Source organism: Anarrhichthys ocellatus, unplaced genomic scaffold (assembly GCF_004355925.1).
Source record: "Anarrhichthys ocellatus isolate YVR2014 unplaced genomic scaffold, GSC_Weel_1.0 scaffold27, whole genome shotgun sequence".
In the NCBI taxonomy this organism is placed as follows: Eukaryota; Metazoa; Chordata; class Actinopteri; order Perciformes; family Anarhichadidae; genus Anarrhichthys; species Anarrhichthys ocellatus.
The window spans coordinates 3,352,872-3,379,333 of record NW_022280057.1 but is presented as its reverse complement, the minus strand read 5'-3'; the positions used below and the strand labels follow the sequence as shown (position 1 = coordinate 3,379,333).

At 43.5% G+C, this 26,462-nt stretch overlaps 2 protein-coding genes across 3 annotated transcripts in view; one reads left to right on the top strand and one right to left on the bottom strand.

The window, feature by feature from the left end:
• Positions 1-444: 444 nt before the first annotated feature.
• mrpl11 (mitochondrial ribosomal protein L11) overlaps positions 445-26,462 on the bottom strand; it is a 36,504-nt gene continuing 10,486 nt past the window's right edge. Inside the window, exons 3-6 of the mRNA XM_031862648.1 lie at positions 8,307-8,402; positions 2,710-2,803; positions 2,128-2,287; positions 445-691 (exon numbers count right to left, since the gene is read on the bottom strand). Coding sequence (XP_031718508.1) covers positions 574-691; positions 2,128-2,287; positions 2,710-2,803; positions 8,307-8,402 — 468 coding nt within the window. The 3' untranslated portion in view covers positions 445-573. The remainder of the gene's footprint in view (positions 692-2,127; positions 2,288-2,709; positions 2,804-8,306; positions 8,403-26,462) is intronic.
• Positions 14,280-20,377, top strand: tmem265 (transmembrane protein 265). Of its 2 annotated transcripts, none has more exons than XM_031862647.1 (2): positions 14,280-14,498; positions 17,558-20,377. In XM_031862647.1, exon 2 carries the CDS (start codon positions 17,560-17,562, stop codon positions 18,616-18,618), a length of 1,059 nt encoding a protein of 352 aa, XP_031718507.1. In that variant the 5' UTR covers positions 14,280-14,498; positions 17,558-17,559; the 3' UTR covers positions 18,619-20,377. The 2 variants fall into 2 exon arrangements, with proteins under 2 accessions (XP_031718507.1, XP_031718506.1); XM_031862646.1 differs by having other exon boundaries at positions 14,280-14,795.

Sequence of the window (26,462 nt, the reverse complement as noted above, 5' to 3'; positions counted from 1 at the left end):
CTCAAAACATGTTTATAATTACTTTGCTTAAAATGATCTCAGACAATATGGTCCATCGCCTCACTTGAAGTCCATATGATTTCTGCAATAATTCACGTGATGAACACTTCAGATCACAGATTGAAGAGCGGTGTGTGACTGTGAAGTGTACAAGGAACCATCTGCACAGCCTGACAAGAAGCCGAACCGCTCCGAGAAGTGTTAATAATAGATAATAACATCAAAGAGACTAAACACACAAATACTTCCAACACTGAGCAACAACAGTTTTATTAGCTTAGCTCAGGGGAAATGAAACGCTCGGGGTGATAAACGTTTTCAAAACTTTTGTTGCCAAAATATAGCGATGCTAAATAATTTAAACAATTCTAAAATACTGACGCCAAACAATTACCTGTAAAAAAATATCTAAATATCAGATGTGAATAAGGACACGGAAAAAAATTCACACAGCTACTAACTGTTTATTAACTGACACACACAACATTAACAGTGTTTGTGTGCGACTGTAATTCACATATTGAGTCAATACAAACAGGAATGGAGGGAACATATTAAAAATGTTGCAGGTTTTCATTTCTTTTTAATTGACGAAGCTTCCGCTGCAGCGGCGGCAGCAGCTTCCACTACATCAGCTTTCAACTTCTCCTCCCTCTGCTCCAAGAAGAGTTTGTACTCATCAGCTGAGAGACTGAAGAGGAGGAGAGAGGAAGAGCGAGCGAGGGGGGGAGAAAAATAAAAGCAGAAATTATATTCAGTTACCCAAAACTCTGACTACAGGATAATCTAACCAACTGTCAAATGGTTAAGAGTCATTTCGTAGTTAATTAAAACGGACAACTGTGGATGAAAAACACCACATCAAGATATTTACAATATAGATGGTGATATTTATTAGTGTACATTTCTACTTCTTGTATCTTTAAATCCTTCAGATATCTGTAACTTTAACTTTAGTTTTTGTTCTTTCTGGACTCATCAGAGTGCAGCAGTGTTCAACACCTTTCCAGGGAGAAATCCATTGTACAACAGGCAGAGATACCAATTTCTCCACATGACAGTACTTTCAATAAATCATGAATCACTGCAGCCTCAAGACATGTCGAGTTTAAAGTAAGGGGGAGAAAAGGATTCTGGGTAATGTACAATATCATTAAGAAGAAGAAGAAATAGATGCGACAGATTGAGGGGGTGCGACTGTGAGAGAATACTGAACTAAAACAGTGGACGTAATAAATGATAAATATCTGGAAGTGAACACAGGTGGATGTTGAGATGTAAAGCCTCATGTGGACAACAGTAAGTCGGTAGAGGAGTGGAGGGAGTTCACGTCTGGAAAATCTAAAGTATTCTGATACAAAAGCAAGATGTGCAATCTTTGTGAAGCTTATAGCGTTCAGTCTCAAAAACATACTGCATACTGATTGTACACAGTATGTACGATATACTGTGTCCTAGTATATCGTTTGTGTAGTTGGTGCATCTAAAAAGTCAACATACTGAACAGTTTTATATTTACAGGATATAATGCAACATGCACCGATGCTCTTCAGTTTAACTGTGAAAAATCAACACAAATAGACACCTGAATCATTTCCCATGCATGTGTTTAGTGGTTCATTTCATAAAGCTGTTTTACCACCAGCGTTATGAAATTAACCACAGCTGCTTTTCAGATTAAAGGGTCTCAGAACAGAATCAGGAGTACAAACATAAATATGATGGGGACATTGCAATGCCTTTTTGCTGTAGGGCTAGTTGAAATGCATTCGACTATACACTGAACTGTAGGTGTTCATGTTATTGTGGTCGCTGAGGTCCTTTACTGTTATCTTGTCAGACCTATAGTGGCCGTTAGGAGGCATAGCAGCATCTACACGTGACACTGCCCGCTGCTTCTTTGTAACTCTGCAAAATGATGTGTGAAGCTTTATGTTCCCGTGTGTCCTTGTTCATTTCAAGAAGTTAATACAGAATAACAACAATCTACTTGGATCTACTAACAGGTCCAGGACAGGACCAGCCTCTGACAGCATTGATTGCATGCACACTGGTCCAGTTTATGGTAATTGAGGCCAACACTGTGAAATTATTAAAAAGTGCACCGAGCACAGATCCAGGACTTACTCGTTGACAATCTTGATGCCAAGCGAACGCGCCGAGCCGATGATGCTTTTGACGACGGTCTCAAGGGAGGCGTTCCTCATTTTGAAGCACTCGTCCAGAGCTTTCACCTGGGCAATCTCATACACCGCCCGCACCGACACCATCCCCGCGGTCTCATGGCCTACACACACACACACACACACACACACACACACACACACACACACACGAGATTTCAGATCATGAATAAAAAAAAAACATGAAAATTCAATAAAAGTACAAAAGTTTTGGTACAAAATGGTGTGTGTGTGTGTGTGTGTGTTGGTGACGGTGAAGAGGTGGTGTTAGGACTTCATAAGACTGGAGATAGCTTCACAGCTTTGAGCATAAAAGAGGGCCATCCATAATTCTCTTTTCTTACCACACCACCTTCGCTACTTCCTTCCTCTGCTGCAGCAGTTTGCCCGCATGTCATGAATATAACATCAATCACAGCAAAGCTCAAAACCGAGCCGAGGGAGAGACGCGTGTCCGTCACAGGATGGACTCAGCGGGGGAAGATTGGAGTGAGAGCAGATGCATCAGTGCAGCAGCACATCTCACCTGTCTTGCCGGCTCCTTTTGCAATACCCGCTGCTTGCTTGAGGAAGTAAGACACTGTGGGCTGGCCGATCTTCAGGTCATAAGTTCGGTCAGGCTGAGGAGACAGAAGAATCAGAACTAAAACATACAGCCAGGATTGCTGAGTCTATGAAATGTTTTTCACATTTATTTATTTGACTGTTCACTACTTCTGCTCTTTAGTTACTGTTGCTGCACATGTCAATTTTTCTGCTTTGGTAAGCAGATGCTGTATGAAGCTAATGATAATGGCGGCAGATTGACGATCAAAATTCATACAAATCTTTGAAACAATGAGTGTTTTAACTTTAGATGGCGGTGGTCATCATTTATGGGCGGAAATAAAAAACTGTCGCCATCAGCTGTTCGCTTCATGAGTTTGAAAACACCACTCTGGCTGAATTTCTTTTTTAAGTCTTTCCGTCTTAAACATGCACTTGATGGCTTTAGTCCTCATCGTCACCAGGTGATGATCCATGAAGAAGACATGTAACAGTGACTAAATAAACAGCATTGTTCAAGGACTGCAGCCAACGGTAGAAGAGACAAATACAATTATATATTTCTCATAAATGTTTTTAGTTTTGGAAAGGCGTAAAAAAACAAAACATAATTCTACAAATACTTTAAATGCGGATTATCGCCATTACTAGCCAGCCCCCCCCCCCCCACACACACACACACACACACACACTTCACCATGTGGAGAAATGCAAAGCTTGACAGGCCTGATGTTACTGGTTACGATTACTAAAAAGCTGTTTTAAAGCAGTCAACACACACAACAACCAGGAATACAACTCTGGTGGAGAAATACTAGATTCATCTATTGGGTTTAATTTTGATGCCAATAAACCCCCAAAGTTGAATGTAAAAATGTGTTATTCTGTGTAATTGTAGGATGTAAACTTTAAAACAAGTGATTAAACCTCATTATTTCCAGAAACAAAACTGTAAATGGGTCCTCGGTGTCCATAACGTTCGCTACAGCCCAGACCAAAGAAACAGTTTCTCAGTCTGTGACGCTTGATAATCACTGAAATGAATAAAACTGAGTAGATGCACAGCCATGAGTCATTAAGTTTTCCTGTGTGTCTAATACTGACTTCAAACATTTTCTAATTGAAATTCAAAGCTGAAATATCAATATAATAAAGTTTGGACCTACTATTCACGAGAGAATGAACCCCCGCAAAAAAATTCAAAGCAATATGCTTCTGCAAAAAGTTAAGAAGTCTTTATAATTGAGGCTTCATGATTAGACGAAGATGTATCGACAGCTCGCTGGACTTCTCCAGAGGTTTCAGCCGACCGTATTGGAGCTCCCTGTGAATCAGGAGTCACTGCTTTTTCTTTCATCCTTTTAAGATTCAAGCAGTGCTTCTGGTTTTTTTATACCTTGAGCGGCTCCCTAATTACCGACCACGCTCATTGCAAAAGTTACAGAAACAAAACAAAAATGACACCATAACAACGTGTATTTATTACTAAACAATATTAGACATGTTGGTTCCCGCCGCTAAACACGAAAGTAATTCATCATTTGGTCTTTTTTTATGAATGTTCGAGACTAGAGTTTTAAACAGCATTAATCGTGTTTTGGCCCCTTGGAGGCAGCACAATAAGCACTGACATACGATCTCCATATAAAGATGATATGGTTAAAGTGTTAGCAACATGTAAATGAATGCTCATTTCTATCCACGACCGTATGCGATTATTAGGAGTCGGTTCATCAAAATAAGCAGTAGTATCGGTCTATGTGAGGAAGGTCATATCAGATCCGTTTTAATCTGCCACTACAGAGAGCTGCAAGAATGAGTCCTACAACCTAGAAATGAGTGTAAATGTTTGCACTTCTCGTTCTCTCTTCTCAAAGTTACTGTTTTTGTTTTTTTGAACGGGCTTTTGGTTAGATGTCTGAAACGAGTTTCATGTTCGTCATCAACAAATCTGTTTCCATATCACTGCATCACATTTTGCTTTTATAGATACAACTTTTCCGCCTCAGCAGAGCGTTGAAACTTGTTTGCGATATTTCAAGGTTATGTTGAATTTCTGGTGTTTCCACTCACTTTGATTTGCGCAAATTGAAAATGTGCATAAAAGAGGTGGATGGAAACGCATCTAATGAGCTGAAAGAGGCCATCTGCTCGCTCACTCACTCACTCTTTCCATCCTCCCCTCTGGGCCAAAATAAAAATAATGTCCTCAGCTTCTTCAGCTCTGAGCCTTTTCTTATCATTGTGATTCATTCTCTGGTGGAAGACCTTTATGTGCTAAAATCTGACAAACAGATACAATCGATAAATCATCTGAGGAAAGTTTACTCTGGATCACCTGTTATCTAAAATAAAAAAACAATCATGGGGTAATACAGTGCAGGCTGAGCTGAGAAGATAGCACAGAGCAGGTGATTTGTCATCAGACTTGTGTTATCCAACACTAGTGACCTTTTGACAGGAAGCAGAAAAGCTATTGGTTGCAAAGGTCCGATGAGTCGTTTCTTCCTCCATTTTAGAAGATGAAACACAAACATTTTTCCACTGAGCTCCTTCTGACGGGCAAAATGAAGATAAAACAAAGACGGAGAGACGAGAGAGAAGGAAAGTTATTAATCTGTTTAAAGGTTAATAGCACCTTAGTTCAACAACAGATGTAAACAACTGGCCTTCTCTGTCACAGATCACAGAGCCGCTGACATGGCTGTAGCCTCTTAGTCCCATTCAAGGGCGTAGGTTTGGTCTCAGCATTGGTAGGGACACTGCCAGTCCCCCCGCCCCCCCCCCCCGCCATATAGAAAAATCTTAGTTGATATCAGGGGCGTTTCTAGGATTCAAAGAAAAGGGGGGGCTTAGCCCCAAGGGTAGTGGCAATTTTTTTGGGGGCCCATTTGGGGCCGTGGATATCATTGTTTCAGACAGTTCATAGATTGGTTCAATCAGAAAGAGTGTGATTTTGCTCTGTAGTTTTGCTTGCATTCAATATATGATAACACAAGAGACAGAATTTGAGGGTCATAGTGAAATTTGACAACACAAATATGAACTTTTCTCAAATAAAGAATATCCGCGTCACTCCCAAATCCTAATTCTTAAAAGGGACCGCACACAATGGATGGAGAATGGACCTGACAGTGTCAACCTTATATCGTTAAGTAAGATGATGGGCTGTTGGATTGTAATTTGAAGGGGGAGAAAACATACAAACCAGAACGCACGCACATATGTAGCATGTTAGAGTTATAAATAACTTGTCCATGTGAGAAACAATAGTTTAATTTAATGACATCACCAAAATAAAAAAATAAAAAATATAAATATATATATATATATATTTTTTTTTAAAGCCAATAATGCCAAATTATTTGGGGGGGCTGAAGAACATTTGAGCATAATAACAGTAACAAAACCTTAGTTTAAATACAAAACAGTATTCTGCAGCAAATAAATAATAATAAATAATTAAATGAATGAATAAAAAACGTTCTGCTAAAATGTCAATATACAGTAACAGTATATTCTATATCCAAAATATATATAAAAACTTTTCCCAGTTGTGCAGCCAAAAAAAGACAAAAAAATTTAAAAATTTAAAATAAATCTATTCTGCAGCACTTAATAGGCTACAAATAAAGTGCTTTTCTCCTTTATGCAATTATTAGTAGTGCTGGGCAACGATAACAATTTTTAATCGCGATTAATCACATGGATTTTTTGCGATTAATCGCATTGTTAATGCAAAGTTCAATAATGAATTCAAAAGTAGTGTATTGCGCACTTTTATTTTCAAAGTACTGCTATATGAACAAAGGTCAATAACATTTGGTTTGTAAACACTTTAAACAAATAAGGTTCTTTTTAACAGCAGTATTCCCTTTATACAGCAGCAGTTCTATCTCTTCACTATCTGTGCTCAGTGTGCTGACTGTATGTGAAACGTTCCACTGATGTGCAACAGGAATAAAATGTTTCAGCATGTTTCAGCAAAAATGTCTGTCGTCATGACAGTCAGAGCATGTGAATGCAGCTCTACTGTTCATCAATATAATGCTGTAACTCAGAGGTGATGATGGTTACCCAGCGATCAAAGAATAAAGACACTTTACGCACAATTTAGGTGTATTTTCCCTTTAACTCACGAGATGCAGGTAGCATGTTGTATACTTAATGTGAATATAATTCATACTTTGTTGGCATCTTATTCTGAAAACCGGATGCCCGTCTGAAGAAACCGGATGTTGTCTCACGTTAATCTTTCCGCTATCTTTCAAAGTCCTTCGCTCGCTCCCGATCTGTGCCGTTTGAATGTGTTTACTGTGAATTTCAGCATATACGTAGGTGCACTAACATGTGCATTTATGAGATCTGAGTGTCTGCTGACTTTACCGCAGCGATGTCCAGTAGTCTCCATTCCTCCACCGCCGGTGAGCAATGGGCTTTCAAAATAAGAGAAACGCGCTATAAAATAATTGTCGGCGTTAATTAATTAATGCGTTAACGCGATAATAACGCGTTAACTTGCCCAGCATTAATAATAATAATACGAATGAGTTTGCAAATATATTGTGCAAAATTATTTTTTCTAACAGGCAATTAAAATTAACAAAATATTGGTGGGGACAATTGTGTCTTTCCCAAACTTTGGTCGTGACTAGTCCCTATGGACCATATGCAAACCTACGCCGTTGGTCCCGTTACATGTTTGGACTTTAAAGAAACGAGATACACCATTTTAACTAGTGAGGTGCAGGTAGGCAGATGTTTTACACTTTGGACAGAGCCAGGCTAGCTGTTTACCCCCGTTTCAAGTCCTTATGGTAAGCTAACTGCCTCCAGGCTCCAGCAGCTCAACACACAGACATCCGGAGAGTGGTATCAATATTCTCATCTCTCAGCAAGGAAGTGACTTTCTCAAAATGTCAAGTTGTTCCTTTAAGACGAAAGGCACCAAAGGATGTGCCACCGACAAGCCTGAGGGGAAAGTTCAAATCTGAGAAACATTTTAAACAAATTGCATGAGCACATTAAACATCTCATCCAGTAAAGTGTGAACAGGACAAACACAACACTAAAAACCACCAGCAGATGGTGATGACGGGCAGCAGCGAGGCCCCACATGTGGTGGCAGAGCTGTTGCTGCATATTGCATATCAGCGTACATTCACGCCTTAAAAAGGATTAGGCTTCCACTCCTTCCATCACAAACCTCATTACAACACATATGTATGCAGCCGAAAGGACGCAAGCTCCTGATTTGAAACAACACACAAAGAGAGGGGGGGGGGGGCGTGACGAGTCGAACAATACGAGGTTGAGTAAAATACAATCTACAAGCTCATAACACCTCTTTTTCTGAGTAATTTGCGTTCCTTGTATGCACTTAATGCTTCTTGACTCCAAGTTCCTCTGGGCTTTGCTTCATTAATGAATGCAAATGGGAAGGATTACTTTGGTGGGAGAGTATGAATAATGGAAGTGCTCTAGTAATGTTATGCAGCTCGTGGAATTAACCACAGTGGTGGGCGGGAGGCGTGCTGAGTGTGAAGGGTCAGGGGTGGGTTAGAGAGACTCACGGACCTTCACGTGGATCTTGATTGGGAGAGGGATGCCCTCCTTCAGCTCCTTGGTTTTCTCATTGAAGTCCTTGCAAAACTGCCCGATGGGGATTCCTCTCTGGATCGGAAAACAAGAGAAATAAGCATGGAAAAATAATGGAGGATCACTTTAAAAATGTATGAAAAAGTCTGAGCCCGCAAACATTCAGCTGAACGTCACTTGTGTCCCATCGTGCTGCCGGAATACAGATGCCTAAGCTGCTGTCAGTCCATCAACCACAGAACTTCACAGAGCACCGACTATATTTACCCACACGAGTGGTTCAGGGTTCGGACGCGAGACAGTATCTGTATGTGATGAGTGTGTGTGTGTGTGTGTGTGTGTGTGTTTATGTGCCATGACATTTTGGTGGAGATATTCTCACACTATATTCTAGTTATTCTTGTTATATTCACACTGAGATGCATCTGTGTATGCAGCCTTTCGGTTGTTCCACTCAGAGTGTGTGTGTGTGTGTGGCTGTCACTCCAGCTATGACTGAATGCATGTTGGTGCCCAGAGCCGGAGAAACCCGAGTGATGAATGAGTCTCCCATTTTCCAGCTCCTGCAAGGCCAACCAGAGCGAAAGCAAAATGGATGGGTGACATTAAGTCAACACTCGGCCAACGCTGCTCCTTTGCACCATTCTTCTTTGGAGCTGAAGTCAGAGGCAAAGACTAATAAAGAATCTAATTATTACTGCTGGAATATAGACTGACCTTCACACGTCATCCTTCCCAAAGGCAACACACTGATTAAAATGTTCATTTCAAAAATGAGGGGAAGAAAAAAGCTTTTTTATTTTATTCAGCTTAATGGAGTCGCGAGCTTCTATTGCTCCATGACGGAGCCAAGCACAGCCCTCAGATTCAAATAATGGATCTGATGAGAAGTCAGTCATCTTGAGACACTTTCCAATGACAGCGCGGGGAAGACATTTATTTGAACTTAACGGAGCAGAAAGTTCTCTGAACATCATTTCCACTAAAGGCTTCAAAAGCAGCTGCTTGATCTACGTGACCCCATCACTCCATTTGGGTCTGTAAGGCTACTCATTACCCACCGGCGTTTCTATGCATCCGCTAACACAATAACAACAAACTGGTTGAAATTTCAACACATGACACGAGTCGAGGCAGGTTATTGTTTCAGGGCTGATGGGCGCTATTTGAATCACAATATGGTACTAATGAAATGAAATGCAGCTCCGTCCCTGGAGCCCTCGCTAGGCTCTACCTTCCCTCCCCTCCCGTGCTTATTAATAGTAATCCCATGTCAACCTCACTATCTTCTACCCGTGCCCTTCCCTGCCTCCCATAAAACAACATGACAAGGGTAAACAACTGGAGAGGGAGCACCGAAGGAAAGTCTAATTAAATATGGATTAGTATAAAGGCTGTGATGTTGCGTATGAGTCAAAGCAAACCCTCGGGCTCTGCCTCACATATTTAGCTCCCATTCCTTCCCTTCTGTTCAGCCCATGTCGGATAACGATCTCTCCCGCCGACTCAGATGGTCCTTTCATGTCACACAGTGCCATGAAAGAGCCTCCCTGACCAGCCGGAGATAATGCCGGATGCTTCTAAAGTGTGCTTAAGCACGGACGACGAGACATTATGTAGACAGAGGACCGAGTGCTCGAAAGATAGACAAAGACTTCACACGGCCTCCCTGACCAGATAGTCCTTTACTGTTGAAATAGGGCTTGAACAAATACTTTATAAAAGCCTGAAGAGTGGCAAATAAAGAGGATGGGACACGACCACTCACTTGGGGATAGCAGACAGTTTGCCCTCAGCTCTGCACACAATAAAGTATGCACCAGAGACAGGTAATCATATTTTAATTAACCTGTTCCACAGAAGTCCAGGCATATCCTCCACTGAAGGTGGCGGCATGAGGATGTTTTATTTTGGCCTCTGGCTATTTAATAGTTTAACTGCAGTAATTACTGTGATTGAATCATGCTGGTAATCACAGTGTTTAACTGTGGCGGAGGGCTGGTGTGCCATGAAAGGAAGGTTCAAGGTCGGCTCCTCCAACTCAACGTGACATTTAACAGAGAGAGAGAGAGAACTGGAACAGTAACATTCGTGCCCTGGCCAAATCGCTAACCCCGCTCACTGCATCTGAGCATCTAATCATCCTCGAGTCCGAGCTGCTGGATAAATCCTCTGTCCTCCACCATGACTGATTAGAGCCGGGTGCTCTCCAGTATAAAATGGCTGCAGTCCATCACCCGAGGCGGGGCCTTCCACGGCGGCTGTGGGCGAGCACATTCAGCCGCACATCCTCAAAGACTTCTGAGATCCTGGGCACCGGGATTAATCTACGAATATATTTCCCGCCGTCAAATCCAGCAGCGACAGCGGTGAGTAATTGCTATATGATCCATTCAAGATCAGCACGGCGGAGCCTTATTACTCATAATTATGAGCAATTAGACATTTGCAATTAAAATCTGGGAAGTGTCCGTTTGATTTGACCCGTCCACCAGACTCTCTGCAGTCTTTTTTGACACTCCTTCCGCGTTAATGTGATTGGCCTTTCAGCTTCACTAACTCTTTTTAACAAGATGTAGCACTGCATGGCGTGGCAGGACGGGGAGTGTGTAGATGGAGGGGAGGAGAGACGGGAAAGAGAAAGAGAGACAGCCGAGGTGTATTAACGTTGTCAGAATGTGGTCAGTGATCGTCGCGGTCAATATTTGAACAATGAGATGGATTTGTGTAACCAAGGTGAACAACGGGAGAGGAGACAAGTAAAGCAAAAGGCCGCAGGAGGTCCTCATGAATATGGGTGAGTGTGTGTGTGCGTGTATATGTTTATGTATGAATACTTTGGCCTCATTTAAATCTGACAAGACTATCTGTTCAACAGTGGATATGTGTGCATATTAAGCTGCCAGAGACTGCTGACAGTGGGCAAGTGTTCACTGTGTGCGGTCGCAGGTGTCTCTGTATCTGAGAGAACAGGGCGGAAAAAGAAATGCAGGAGAGAGGAAGCGATGGAGGGAGATGAGAAAGAGTAGGGCGAGCAGGTCAAGAGCAGTATTGTGCTTATGGAAGCGTGGCAAACACGGAGATAAAGGACACAGAGGCAGGACAAGGCCTCGGGGCAGGAGGCAGGATTAATTACCCCTGGCACACGAGGCCACCTGATAAATTGCCCCGGGCGATCGGCACACTGGAGGGCCGAGATACGGTGGCGAAGGTGTTACAGTGGTGAGAGGCTGGTGGGAGGCGAGGTTAATTAAAGTCTTCAGTGTGAAACACTCTCATTCATTACCTTCATTACCGTGTTCATTTAATCTGCTTCGCTGTTGGCATTTTATCACATTCAGCCCCGTTGTAGCGTCACACAGCTGATTAGGTTTCATGTTGAACCCTTCAGCTGCAGAGGGGGAAGCTGGGAGGCTGAACAGCAGGTCGGTTTAGGTCCAACACACACACACACACACACACACACACAGCAACAAAGAGCAAAAATAAATTGAGTTCACGCTGGACATGCATCTTACTTGATTTTCCACCCTGGAATCGGTGGATTAGGCTCAAAAGTGGAAAATGAACACGGTCTCCAGTGAACTGTGCTGAGGCCAATACACAGCCCTGCACGAGAGAGCTGAGGAGCGCCGCTCACACGAGCTCGAGAGCCGACCTGATGGAGCGGACCAAATTCGGGACTCATTTTCATAACAACCAAAACTTCTAAGAGGTGTTATTGCCGCCTGGATCTCTGCTTAAAACAGAGGCAGCCTTCACGTTTTCATTCCTGGCACAAGAAGACACATCTGCTGTTTGAGGGCATGGTGAAAGCAAGCGGGCGACGGGTGAAACAAAATGGATTGCATCACGACAAAACATCCCATTTTCAACTCCATTAGGTTCCCCTCACAGTCTTGACAGTGTTGTGCTTTTTGCCACTCCAGATGATTAATCACGTGTGGAGGCTGCAGCAGAAACACAGGAGCCTTGACTGCAGGCAGCTGAGGCTCCACGCTGGAGATGTCTGAAAATACACCAGACTCGCTGACAAGTGGAGGAGAGACTCATAAAGAAAGAGTCAGGGGTTAGAACCAAGTCAGACTGCATCGACAACTGACAGCAACGTTTTGACAAAGCCTGCTCTGTGTTCATCGCGTATTCGGAGATAATAGTGAATTTTGCACGCTGAAAGTTATTCAAAGGGGAACTCTGCCAATTTTACACATCAACGTCTGTTTACAGGTCTCTGGGAGGACAATATGTGAACAAAGTTGAATAAAGGCTTTTGTGGCTCCAGACGGAGTCGGATAAATTTCCTGAAGCGATGTCACAGGGTACATTAACTGGCACTAGCACAACACACCCAAATCTCAGGTTTCGACAAGGAAGAAGAATGCTTGGAATAAAAAGGACAATATCTCCATTTCTGCTGCATCAGATTTTCTTTACTGCCCATGAGTTGGACAATGCTAAATCAGGGCTCTCTTAATGAATGCAACACACTCTGAGGTGACACAGAGAACGAGCCAAGAGGAGGAAGGTGAAGGGACCGAGTCCTCCATGTTTGTGGAGGTCAGCCTCGGGTCTGCTGTGGCGCATGACTCGGTGTTGACGCCTTCAGCGTTCTTGGACAGTCTGTGACCTTCCAGACTTCCCCGATCATGTCTGAAGCTAAAAGTGATGACTGCACAGTCCTGTGGACATTCTCCCCGCCTGGCTGCCCCTCGCCCTCCTCTGCTGTTCTCTATGATCTGGCATGTCCTTTCCCCTGCTTCGCTCTCCCTCACACTCTCCTCTCCGAAAGTGAGCCAGTGTGCAGAATGACCTTCAACCACACCCACGGGGAACAAAAGCCCCCAAAAAAGAGGAGGGATAGTAGCAGGATGGAGGAGAGAATGGGATAAACATGAGGAGAGGGGTGGAAGAAAGGCAGCGAAAAGAAGAAGACGGGTGAAAAGGAACAAAAAGAGAAGAAAAAAAAAAAAAAGACGTTGAAGTGAGCAAAATGGAAAATCTCTCTTCTCTTGAAAGCCAGCAGAGCGCAGAGCCGAATCTGACAAGAAAGATGACTCTCCATCCCCTTTCCTACCAGTCTGATTAAACCTCTCACTCTAAAATGAAGCTGGCACACAAAGAGAAAAGAGGCATTTGAGGGCTGGAGCTAAAGGTGCAGACAGGAATGCCTTCAGACGCACTTGAAGGAGCAGGACCTTGAAGAAGAGGTGACGCCACGAAATTCCTTTAAATCGCATCTGTGGCTGACAAAGGACCCAAAATTTAATTCTTGAACGAGGAAATCAGCCAGCTCTCCTTTTTAAACAGTTTCCAAAAGATTCATTTTCGACCAGATCTGTCTCAGAATTTCCCAATCCTTCTGTTTAAGTAAGCCGTCTGTAATGAGTTAATCTACAACAGAGGGATGATTTCCTTGCGTGACCACGACAGTAAGTAGAGAGGACTAATTAAAGTTGTAACATCTGCCTCCTGGGCTCCAAGTCTGTCTACAGGCTACAAGCATCTCTCGCTCTACTTCCTCCGCTCCTATTTCAAGCGGGGAAGGGGTAAATAAGGTATTCGCCTGCTCTCAAAACAATGCAACTATTCTTCTTGCAAGTGGCATCATGGTGATTACCATAACCAACGAGGGAACTGTAACTGGGTGCTCTCAAATATTCATAGCATCTTCCAGCTTAACTTCCACAGCTGCTGGTGGTGGAGCAGAGGAGGAGAAACGGAGGAGGGTGGGAGGTCTGGAGCGCAGCACGTAACCTGCTTACAAATTAACACCACAACCAAACTCGGACAGCGTGAGTGAGTTTCTCTTCGAGCTCCTCTGTTGCAGCGCTCTGCGTCCTCTCTCTCTCTCCTCTCATGAGCCATCTTCTCGGTCTGCGGTCTCCACTTTAAGGATTTGGCGTCGCTGCTGCTCCACTTCTGACCGACCCCCCCCCCCCCCCCCCAGACTGCTCTGCACAGCCGGAGTCCGACCCGAGCAGCAGCAGCAGCACCGAGCCCCGCGCGGCTCTCTGCATCCGCAGCTGTATCAAAAGATAAACCGACAACGACACAAAAAAAAGAATAAACGACACTGCAGGAGGTGACGGATCCAGATTCAGATCGCGCCTCTGCAATAACCACGGAGACATCGGTCATGCCAGATCTACACGGAGGGCGATATCTTGATAAGTATGAGCCGTTTATTTATTTATTTTTTGGTTCCTACAAACTCGTGTCTGCTTGGTGTGGCAGTGGCGATGACTTCCAAGTCTAACAGCCTCGAGATGAGCCTTCTCCTGGAGCCCGACTCCACACAAACACCCGGACTGTAAAAAGAAAGACTTTGCCATCGAGCCCGGCTCATCAACGGCAGTAAAAGAGACTTTATTGGTCACCGGCTGCGCCTCCACTTGGAAGAACAAGCACATTTATTCGCTGTAAATCAAGCCAGGAGGATCGAGCCCGAGTGCAAGACGAATGGTTTGGGTAAATACAGCTTCACTTTACTACCAGCAATGCGCGGATAAACCCACAGCACTACCTGCTGTTAATAGGGCAGTTATGAAACAGGTGTTGCAGAGAAGCGGTTTCATAGAGATTGTTGCAAGACGTCGCGCTGCATGCTGGGGCAGTTAATGATAATCATTTTTCTTTTTCAAGAAAAAAACCCCCAAAACGTGATAAACTAGAAACAATAAAGCCCCTCAGGCAGCACTGAGGCTGCCACCTCACACATCAACAGATGTTTCAGTCATGTGGCTTGAAGTCTGGAGAGGGGATTAATTCCTCATCAGGGATTGCACACTGCCAGGCTCTCTATTAATTAATTAGTTTGCACATAATGGCATAGATGTTGTCCCGATGCCCTTGGTGCTCCGGAGGCACCTGTGATAACTTGTGCTGGTCTTTGATGGGATTTGGAGCTCTACGAGGGCTGTTTATGGAGATAAACAGCGGCCGTAAACACAAATTAATCTTTGCTCTACATGGATTTCTGTCCACTTGGAAATCACCCAACATTGATAGAAAACAAATGATAGTGGCAAACCCACCGCGTGCTTTATCTCTGTCAGCGTGTGCTTCTTTTGGACGATTACACTGGTGCAGATGGAGGGAGAGTGGCCTGCTGCCATACAAGCTTCAACACAAGTGAGAGAAAAAGAAATTGGGCGAAAATTGATTTTCAGTACAAAACTGAACACATCTTTCACCTGCGCATTACTACATGCCATTATTCATGCTTACAGCGAAATAGGTTGCCTCACCTCGTCAACAGCGGTGTTATTTCCCTGACAGGGGAATGATGAATTAGGTCATTATTGATGAGCGTATAGTGGACACGGGCTGCCATCCCAGTCCTTCACTCAGAACTGAATAAATTACATGCCATTGACAGGGAGTCAAAACACAAACACGGGCTGACGGGGAGATTTCTAGGGTGGAATTTAAGGCTCAGGTGGAATATCGTAAGAGGCACAACCCGGAGGAAAAAGCCAACTGCAACCGTGGCTGTAAACTTCTCCCTGCAGATTGGGTTTGTTCCTCGAGAAATGAAAAAACAAATTTGAATTCCAATATCCTCTCAATCTGCCGCTTGGTGCAATTCATTCAATTTTGGGCGAATGGTAATCGAGTTGCAGTAAGCGGTGAGACAAAAGGCTCCACAGACAATCAGATATTATGAACGCTGGCATGATCCACGCCCGTCCTCCCACCACGCCTCAGAGCGGATTAATCAGCAGAGATTGTTCCTTTCCTCATCTCTTAGATTCATCTGTTTCAGAACAAACTCGAATGTCTGACATTTCAATAGTCCTTGTGATGAATACGTTTGGATTCATCCAGGCCAAGCAGGCACACTAACTGCATGTCTTCGTATAAAGTGGGTGGAAGTCGTTTTCTATCTGCATTTGAGTCTTCCTCATCATCCTTTTCACCCCCTCTCACCCTGAGCTTATTTATGAACTATAATGATCACGCAGTAACACTTTATTAGGCATGTAGAAAGCCAAGAGGCCTATTAATCTTTCACATGCAGTCGTTTGCTCATTCTCCTTCTCCACACAAACACAATCTCAAACCCCCTTTTTTTTTTTTACCCAGTGGAGTTCCTCAGCCCTCTTCAATGATTCAGACAGCACCGAGGAGATGGCAGAGCTCCTGTTAGTCTTACAGTCGGGGAAGTGATGCGTCCTCCATCGGCAAGATATCAATACTCGCTATTCACTGGCAGACTTTTCTCACAGACCGCAATCGTGCCGTCAATCTCTCGCTCGATCACGCTGAACTGTTGCCATTACCACACATCTGAGCTGGTAGTGATTTTATATTATAATGGCATCGATCCAGTTGAGGGGTTGACACCCCCGAGTGGTGCCGAGCAGATAACAGACAGTCCACTGGTCTGTGCTGTGCTTTAAGGCCAAATATGATAAAGAGGCCAACATTGGTTCGATTACACTGTAAAGTCAATGATCATATCTCACGCTGTATCAATACTGAGGATTATATGGTCTGTGGCTGAGATATGAGCTGCGACAGAAAAAAAAATGTACCCTCATGTTCCGTCAAATTAGCATTGCCTGCATGCACACACACAGGCGTACACAGTGTGTACACAAAGACACGAGTCAAACGTATCTCCAAACAAATAGAAAGTTATCAATATTCATCTGGAATGAAAGGGGGGATTTGCAATGATTAAAGATTGCAGCACAGCACGAGGATAAATACTGATGACTATTGAGGCAAAGAAAATGCTTTGACAAGGCACCTAGCATCGCCTGAATACAATTAATTAATAATGAATAAGAAGAATACAAAAAAGTGGCAGAAACAACAAAAATTCACAGAAAAAAAAGTAACAGCAGAGAACTCAGAGCAAGTCTGAGTATCAAAAAGAAGCAAAGCTCGGATGTTTATAGAAAATGAAGACTATTTAATTCAAAGAGCTGCAGGGTTACAAAAAAAAAAAAAAAAAAAAAAACAATTTAGCAGGCTACTCAGCTTGAGCAGCCAGAATAGATTTAGCTCTGGCCAAAGATGAAGGGCGCTCACTGCTTACTCGGCAGCCGATGTCTTTAACCATAGCAACAAGCGTCAAACTATTTTACATTCAGTTCTGAATTAGCGTGAGCAAAAACAAGCATGTTCTTATCCCTTAAATGTGTGAGTTCTGGGGACGGATGTGCAGCGATGTGACGATGGAACAGATTTACCACTGTGCTCCTTCTGTGTGTCTCTTTCAGGCATGGTGCCCACGCCCCAGGTGTGCGTATCAACCCTGGTCACAGTGAGCACGATGGCAGTGGTGGACCTCTACCTGCTGGAGCAGAGCATGCTGGGGGCTCGCGGTCCTAGTGTGTGGCAGTGTGCGACGGTGTTGCTAGGCGATGCGGGCTTCCTGCTCGCGCTGCGCTTCGTGTCGGCCGGCGTGATGTCGGAGGCGCGTTCGCCGCGTCGCGGTTTCGCCAACGCCCTCTGGTTCCTGTTCCTGTCCCTGCTGCAGCTCAAGCTCTTCTTTGTCTGCCATAACTACCGGCAGGAGCGCCGGCCGCCCGACCCGCTGGCCAGGAAGACCCTGACGCTGCTGCTGTCCATCTGCCTGCCCTCCCTGTTTCTGATCCTGACGGGAGCCGACCACATGACCCCGCTGCGCAGGAAGCAGGAGGTGCGGGGCCGGCTGCTGTGGGTGGTGGTGGACCTGCTGGATGTGCTGGACCTGCAGGCGGGGCTGTGGGAAGCCCACGGCGGGGCAGCAGCGGCGGGGAGCGGAGGGGTCGTTGAGCAGAAGCTGCCCATCTGGGCCGAGGGCCTGGTCTTCTTTTACTGCTACGCCCTCCTGCTGCTGCTGCCCTGTGTGGCTCTCACAGAGCTGGGGGCCACCGGCCTGCCAGGACAGAGGGGGCCCCGTAAGGAGGCTCTGTACCCGTGGCTCAGCCTGGTCACCATCAACATCTTGACCCTGGCCCTGAGGGGCACAGGCATGCTGTGGTACAGGGACTCCCGTGTGTCCACTGTGTTCCTGGGGAAGAACCTGCTGGCTCTGGCTGTGAAGCTGAGCTCAGCTTGGGAGAGACACAAGCAGGAGCGCGGCGCTGCAGGAGCCGAGACTGTGTCTGGAGCAGAACCAGGAGACTCGACCCTGCCAAGCCAGAGCTCAGAGCAGGGAGAGGGCCAGGCTCAGGGGAAAGCTCCTCCCGCTCATTATCACACACTGTCTCGCTCCCAAAGCCACACTCTCTCCCACGTCAGCCTGGAGCCCGCGGAGACGCCCTTAGGACAGTCTTTCATCTCCCATGAACTCTAGAGAGTCGCTCTAAACACACACGCACACACAAAAGCATGTGATCACACCCACACTTAAAACCCAGACCAGCAGAGCCAGTATCACATCCAAACAGATAACTTGTGTTGAATTTACAGTACAACAGCGATGGGTATAATGCTGAGCTGTGGAAAAGCATTTGGCAAGCTTGGCTTTCTCCACATTTTGTTGTGCTGAGAATAACTTAAAATGCATTGCTGGGATTTGTGGGAGTGTATTTTTTATATTCAAACACTGTGAACACATCTATCAGCCTGTAAAGAATATTCCAGAAATGTATATCGTAACTCGTAGTGTTTCATTCCCTTCTTTGATCTCGGCACCGCTGCCCAAACTGCCGCCGATTTGTTGCATTCAGATTTGTTGCAACTGAATATACAGCATCTCATCAGTGAGTTCAGGTCATGTGGCTTGTCAGAAAAATTAGATCAATACTCTTCTTCGATTAGATGCCAAATTCAGACTGTGACCTTTAGTGTACTTTTTTTCCTCAGTCACTTTACAGGGACCTTTCACAGAGAAAAGTTTAATACAAAGGGAGTGATGATTTATTTTTCCCTACAGCTCCAGGATTTAAAAGCCGTCTGCCTGTAAAGCTCACACTCTTCACGGTGCTCCAGTATTTCAATTTAGAGTCAAATCCAGTGGATCCAAACCTTTTAGGCTTGTAGCGCTTTAAATCAAAGTCTACTCACGACCCAAAGTCCCTGCTTTGATTTTCCGTATTTGATGAGCGTATTTGAGGCTTGAAAGATTACATTTCTAGTTTTTCCACAATATAAAATAAAATAAAAACATGTGTAGCAGAAAGGTTAATCAGTGAGATCACCAACTGTGGTGTTTGGAGTGAGTTTCTTTGGTATTATGATGTTTTATTTGATTTAAATGCAGAACATCAGCTCAAGATGATTTCAGAGATGCATACCGTACAGTCACTTGTTTGTTTACTTTTAAAACCCTCCTGCAGCGATTTCAGCACAACAAAATGTGCTTCACTCAAGATGCCAACTATTTATGAAAGACACCGCTTCCACAAATAAAATCTTTAAATGGTGGAGCTTAAAGATGAGCATTTTTGCATCATCTTAATCCTACTGCAACACAAACAACAGTACAAGTCTATTTTACTACATTGTTTACAAAGCCAGAACACCAATGTAAGTAATCCCTTTACCGTTTCAGAACACACTTAAAATTCATGGTTTGACGTCGTCTGTACTTTGTCTCAAAGTCTTTTTCAGTCATTTTCAATAAGAAGAAGAAAAACCCTTAATCCTCCTTTTAACTAGAGATGAAAGTTAACTTTTTGATGCCATGAATAATGGATGGGCCCTCTCATTCACTAAGTTGTTAACATGTGGGGTTTTGGGGGCATCATGGACCAGAGCAGCAGGTGTAGAGGATGTACAGTACAGTCAAGTGCCTTGTTTCCTCATGGAGCCACGAGGCGTACACATTAAGTGTACCATGTGGAACTTGGACATATGCCATGTGTACACTGTAAAGTTATTCCACAGCTGCTGTCTGCTACACCTCCAGGACAGAGTGCAAACTAATAAAAAAGTGTTTCATACTCGCCCAGTGTTGACAGTTCATTGACTATTGCGTAGGAGCGTTATTGGCAAACTGTCACCCACATATAGGGGAAAACAAGAGGACTCAGTCCCAACCATTCAAGGCCAAGAGGCCCTTTTTAAACAAGTCAATCCGCTATCACTGGAAATTGCATGTTTTTCTCTCATACTGGAGCTGGTGAAGTGAAGTGAAGTGAAGTGAAGTGAATGGACGCACCCCCGTCCCCCATCCTCCCCCTCACATATTCAAGCTAGAAAAAGCTTGCTCTTCGCTTCATGGTGCGGCACGCTGACAAAAGGCCGTCATTCATCACAATTATGCCGGCGGCGCCATCAGCTTGGATCCTCTCGCAGTAATCCTTGAGTGTGCCGTCGTGTTGTCTGTTCAGTGTTGAAAGAGAGATGGGGTGTGCCTGTCAAGAGTTTTAGTAAGTGTGATGTTTTCACAGTGAACTGGCTCTTTGCTCTGAGTGGCCGTGAATGCACCCGCCGGCCTCCCCTCTTTGCTAAAATGGTCCTATTAATTGAAATTGAGGCTATTCGTCAAAAAGCAAGCGCTTATTCTCAGTGCTTTATGCTTGATTTACAGGCTAGATTCACAGGATGTATGAAGACTAATGCACACACACTCGGGCACAACAACGCATTCAAAGTTTCAGTGGGGAATTTCTTGCTGGTTCAGAGAAAACTTTTAAGGAAAAGCCACAGAGGGATAACCAGAGTAGTAGACAGCATCCAGCCCTCACCTCCCTTCCTCCTCCTCCTTGTTTCACTCTACATTTCAAACCTACGCATTCTGGATGCACTCCCCGGTGTGCAACTTCTCATATTTCTATTATACTAAAAGCAGCAACTGCATTGGCAGCCTCGGCAAACGACTACCTCCTAGAATTTGTTACACGTGTTAAGTTCTAGATACAATGCTCAGCATTTTCCCTCAGCTCCCAGCGACTCTCATAACCAGCTCCTGAAGAAAAGTGCACGAGTGGCTCCCCTATTTTCTTTCTTCCTTTGCCTCTCTTCTTCCCGTCCAAAAGTGTTAATTCCACTCCAGTCTGTAATTATTTTCCTGTACCAAAGCTGTCAGTTTCCCTTTTTTGTCTCCCATTCCTTCTTTTATTTCTCTCGTTTGTTTAAATTTTGCCCCATAGCCGACAGGCGGCCTACCTCTCTGCACTTGCCCTGTCAAGGGTGGTTAGTCAGAAAGGAGGACAAACCCAGAGGAGGAGAGGCTGGCTAAGATTAAAGGGCCGGAGCCACCGCCTGAAGCAGGGCGGCTGCCGACTGCCATTTATTTACCGTTACACAGTGTTAGCTTGATGGAGCGCAGGAACCCAGAGAGACAAACGCGCTCAACACGCCGCCCCGACAACAATGACATCCTCAAGGGTCCAAATGGAGGCACCTTCAGACAAACATATGGCTTGGTTTTGCTCCGTTGAGCATTTGGTTACACCCCATCTCCCCTCATTTACCCCTGACACGGCGACAGCTACAGTATGCCTCCGAGCTCACGCCCCTGTGGTCTGGCAGAAAGAGCCACATTTAACAGACAGATGTCTAAATCATTCATCGGAGCACACGCCGATCTCGTCGCTTTTGGGCAGAACTTCAAAGTATATTCTAGGAGAAAGAAATGATGCAAAAAAAGTCTGAGATCTGCAATACTGGAGACAAACACACTCGTGCTGGTCTCAGGTGACATCAGACTAAATTAATGAAATTAACTAGAACATTTAGTCGATTAATCATTTAGCTGGTTGAAAGAACATTTATTGAATTATTGTTTAATTGTTTTTCTGTCAAACACAAGTGCTAAACTGTTTCCTGTTCCAGCTTCTCAGATGTGAGGATGTGCTGCTTATCTCTATTTATCATTAGAAATCACAGGTGTTCAGTAAATCCACCAACAAATCTTTAAACTGAACCGACTATTGTTGTGGAAATTACATGCAAGCACACAAACGCACAGAAAATAAAGCAATTATATTGTAATTACAAACAGAGAGATGAATTGCATCCCAAGTCTGAAAGAAGCGTCTCACACATGACTGCTTTTCTGCTCCATATCGATATATCTATGTCTATATGTGCAACACGGTTTACTTTGTATGTCCTATAGCTCGTGATACATTAAATGGAGTGCTTGCCTTTCTCTAAAATATGGATGATAATTACGCGCTCTCCCTGCCGCTGCCTTTACATCCTGTCATGCCACACGAACACACGGGTGAATGATAAAGTACCACGAGGACCAAATGATGAGCTGAACGTGTGACAGTCATATGGTATTGCCAAAAGCTTAGAGAAACAGAATAACAAGATTATCTATACTGCACATGAATAAACGATAAACCTGATGCTAATATGGTAGATTACTTTCAAGCTACTTTGAAAGTCAGTAGCTTTTAGCTTTGGAGCTCCATTTAGCGGTGAATAAGAGCTCTGCTGCGATTCACATTACTTCCTCTTTAAAAGTCTATTAAAAGACATGACTTGCACAAATATACCTTCTTCTGCCATCTTCAATTAAAGCCTTTTTTTAGGACCAACCTGAGCCCTTGAACGACTTTATCTGTATTTACTGATGTGGAGAAACTGCTTCATGAGGGAAATGTTTACTAATTCATCTCTAAAATGTAACTCCTTACTGCTGCATTGAGGGCCCAAAGCCAGGTTTGCATAAATCTAGAGCGAGACGGGAATCACATCTGAACACAGTTGATGAAGATCTCTGGTCAGATTTATGACAAGACAGTTAATAAGCTCATAGAAACTGGTTCACTACAATGTCCTCCATAAGCTGTACCCTGTTGGTTCTACTTCTGTGACACCTCGACAAAGATCACAGGAGTTATTAGATCGAGCTCATTTGCTTCCTGGAGAATTTCACAGAGTCAGCAGACTAATTCAATTAATTCACAGATTAAATTGATGAAATTACTTTATGTGTAAAAGAAACGCATTGCAGTGACATGGAGATGTGATTCCTCTCTCCTCATTGATCGATGGTCTTTGGAAATGGAAAAAAAATAAATAAATAAAAATAAAAAATAAAAAAAATTTAAAAAAACACATAAAGTCTTAGAAAGGGGTAGAACAACTTTTTGTAAATTTGGCAGCCTTATGTAAAGTCGATAGTTACATCACTGACTCCAACACTGGGTCTTTAAAGGCAGCCTGGTCTCGTAAAAATTAAGTTCCTATTCACCGAAACTGCATTGTGAAATACGTTTCGAGGGAAATGTATTTTGTCTTGAATTACATCCGCTTTTGGCATATCAAAATAATTTCAGAAAAAGAGCAAACGCCACCGATGAATTCATAATCCAATAACTCATTGTTTATGCGTTAGTTTTGTACTGAACTGAATTTCTGAATATTTGGACAGGACGAAGAAAGGCAGTAAAGATCACACCTGCTACCCGTCTAAGATGGTAAAGAAACCACTATCTTTATTCTTGCCTGTTATCTTGAGCTGTCACATAATTCATATTCTTTAAAATGATCAAATTCCAACCAGAGCATTGTTTGGGAAAAGAAAACGTGTTTTTTGGGGGAAAACACCCAAAAATACCACAAACGACCACTGATGCTGACATATCAGCAGCACTCATGTCACTGTGACAGGTTTCATAGGATGTGAGAGACACAGAGGATTGTTCAAAGTGTTATTGTTGTATGCCTATGGGGAGCTGCCATTAAAAATAACCCCTCTGTCAAGTAATGCAACTCTGCAATAAAAAACATGTTTTTGCACCCAATGTTGTAGGTGTAAAAAAAGTTAATTTACAGGGATTTTTTCGGAGGCACGACGCGCTACAAACTGAACAACTTAATAACCTTTTGGGTTGAGAGTTGAATGACAGTCAGAGCGAGTTTCTTAGTTCTCAGCTTTGGAGGATCAGAAGGAACTTAAAGGTCTCCAGCGTAGCGGAGGGAAGCTTTAGCTGAGCCTTAAATGTGATCTGTGAAAATCTTAAAATCAATTATACATCTAACTGGTAAACAGTGCAGACGGTAAAATTGGGTTATTACGGCCTCTTCACTTGGCAGCAGTTAAAACCCTGGCTGCTGTATTTTTCAGAGGAAGTAAAAGATGTTGAAATAGGATGAGATTAAAGAATCGATGCGCCTCCTAATTACTGGCTGAAAATGGCTCATTACTGTAATTGCTCATTGTATTATTACTTCAAAAGAGAAGTCGCAGTCAAACATCAGTCCAAACACTGTGACCTTTGTGTTTGTCTGCAAGACTCTTGAGAACAACACGTCTTACGCCTGTGGTCATTTAAAAAAAATAAAATTGGTTCATTGATTATTTTTGTCCCCTTGGGAGCAACCGAAAAAAAGCTGTAAACAAAACATCTGACGCATCATCACTTTTTTAGTTGATAAGGCAAACGTGTTGCTTTGAGTCACATGATGAATTTTTTCCCAATGTTCACTCTCTTTTAGCTCCGTTTTTGGGTTCCACCATCTCCTCAAGAAAAATGTGAGACTCGTTAGCTGCTGAATGCTCAACTGTGTTTGCCAGCTCGTCGCTTACTGTGTTTGTCTGGCGTTTGGTGCTGAGCAGGTTGTGTACCGGAGGTTTTTAAAGCTTTTTCTGTCTGCCGAGGACAAAAAAAACAATACAGTAAGGGTTCATCAAAACAATGATTTTAGAGATGTAGAGCTGCAGAGTTGAGTGATTAATCAAGAACATAATCAACAAATCAATAAAGAAACTATTTGTTATTTTAATATAAAAAGGTGAAAAGATGATCGAGTGGATGTGTAGAGCAATGCGGGTAAAGTTCAAACAAAGCAGGAGAGAAATGTGTTTAATTAAAACTTCCAGTATTTGTGAGCACTTCATCATCGTCCCAGTCTGGCAGGGAGTTCAGATTTCCATTAATTAGCTGAATTTATGTGATAGTTGATGTCGCTGGTGACAGCAAAGTACATCATTTTGAACATAACCATAAAGTAATGACACCTTTACAGTCAACAACGGACGATGAGATGTTTTCACATGAATTAACTCCTTTGTGACATCTCAACATTCACTTGTTCCTGACATTATTATTCACGTCGAGCTTTTCTGCCAGTTTTGTTCCCTTTCCCCATCGTCCTCTCTCTCGATGTCTCTCTGCTGTCAATAAGTCACAGAGCTGGATGAACTGTGAGAATTGATCTGGTTTCCAAGCGTTCAACAGCAGTCCAGGCTGATGAGCTCCGTCCATTAAAGAGCCTAACTGGATCATTTGTATGGACAGAAGGAGCCATAGGGTTTCATTCATTCACTCTCGCAAAGGACAATGAAAGTTAAAGCGCTGAATCTCCATTAAAGCCGGAGCAGATTGTGCTTTTATGGTCTAAAATAAAAGACACATTTTACAGGAAAGATTTAAAACAATGCACTTGTGTGATCTGTGATCAGAAACGTAGATGAGGTTAACGAACAGAGGATCGGAATTGGACAGTTTTCAACGTAACAATAAGAAAATGTATTCAGTCAGAGTTTGTGTGTAAATGTGATCAGTAGGTAGTAAAAAGCTTTCCACTGAAAGTCTGGTGATGAAATTAAAATACACAATTATATTGCAGGAAATTATGACTCTCTCATGATGATTAAGACTATGAACATGAGACTCTGTCATTAAATGTACAGTGTCGTCCCGACGCGTCAATAGTGAGTTTATTCTGTCCTTTCAGATTTTAATGCATCAGAGACGCAGGACGCGTTCCGAACATCAACACTGGAAGGATAACTTTATTCAAAACAAATATAATGATGTATCCTCAGTCATTTTTCTCCACTTACTACAATCCATCTTTGTTCGTTGCTCAACGCTTGAGGACTGCCGACTTATTTTATGATTGTACCTGCAGATACATACATTTTACGAGTAGCAAATGGCATCCGTGATGAAAGAGTCGGAGCGGTGCATCCCTGAGCAATAAAGAAAACCAAGACAACCTCAGCTGTCTCTCTCTCTCTGGAGTAATTGAAGCAGAGAGAAGTATACAAGAATTTAAGAGAAAACCCTCACAGGTTCAGTCCCATTTCATCGAATGGCTTGTAAAGAGTGAGGCTAATGTGTACGGACAGCTGCTGTGGATGGAGGTGTTCGTGTAACTGAGAAAATAGTTGCAGACTGAAGCAGAGTGTAGCACCTACCTGCACAATGGAGCGGTGTGACTAGAATAAGAATGAATATGAATAGGGCTATGAGAGGGGATGGAGGTGGTGGTGGTGGGGATGCA

Coding starts and splice junctions, on each gene's coding strand:
- tmem265 (XM_031862647.1), top strand. CDS start 17,560: ATGGTGCCCACGCCCCAGGTGTGCGTATCAACCCTGGTCACAGTGAGC.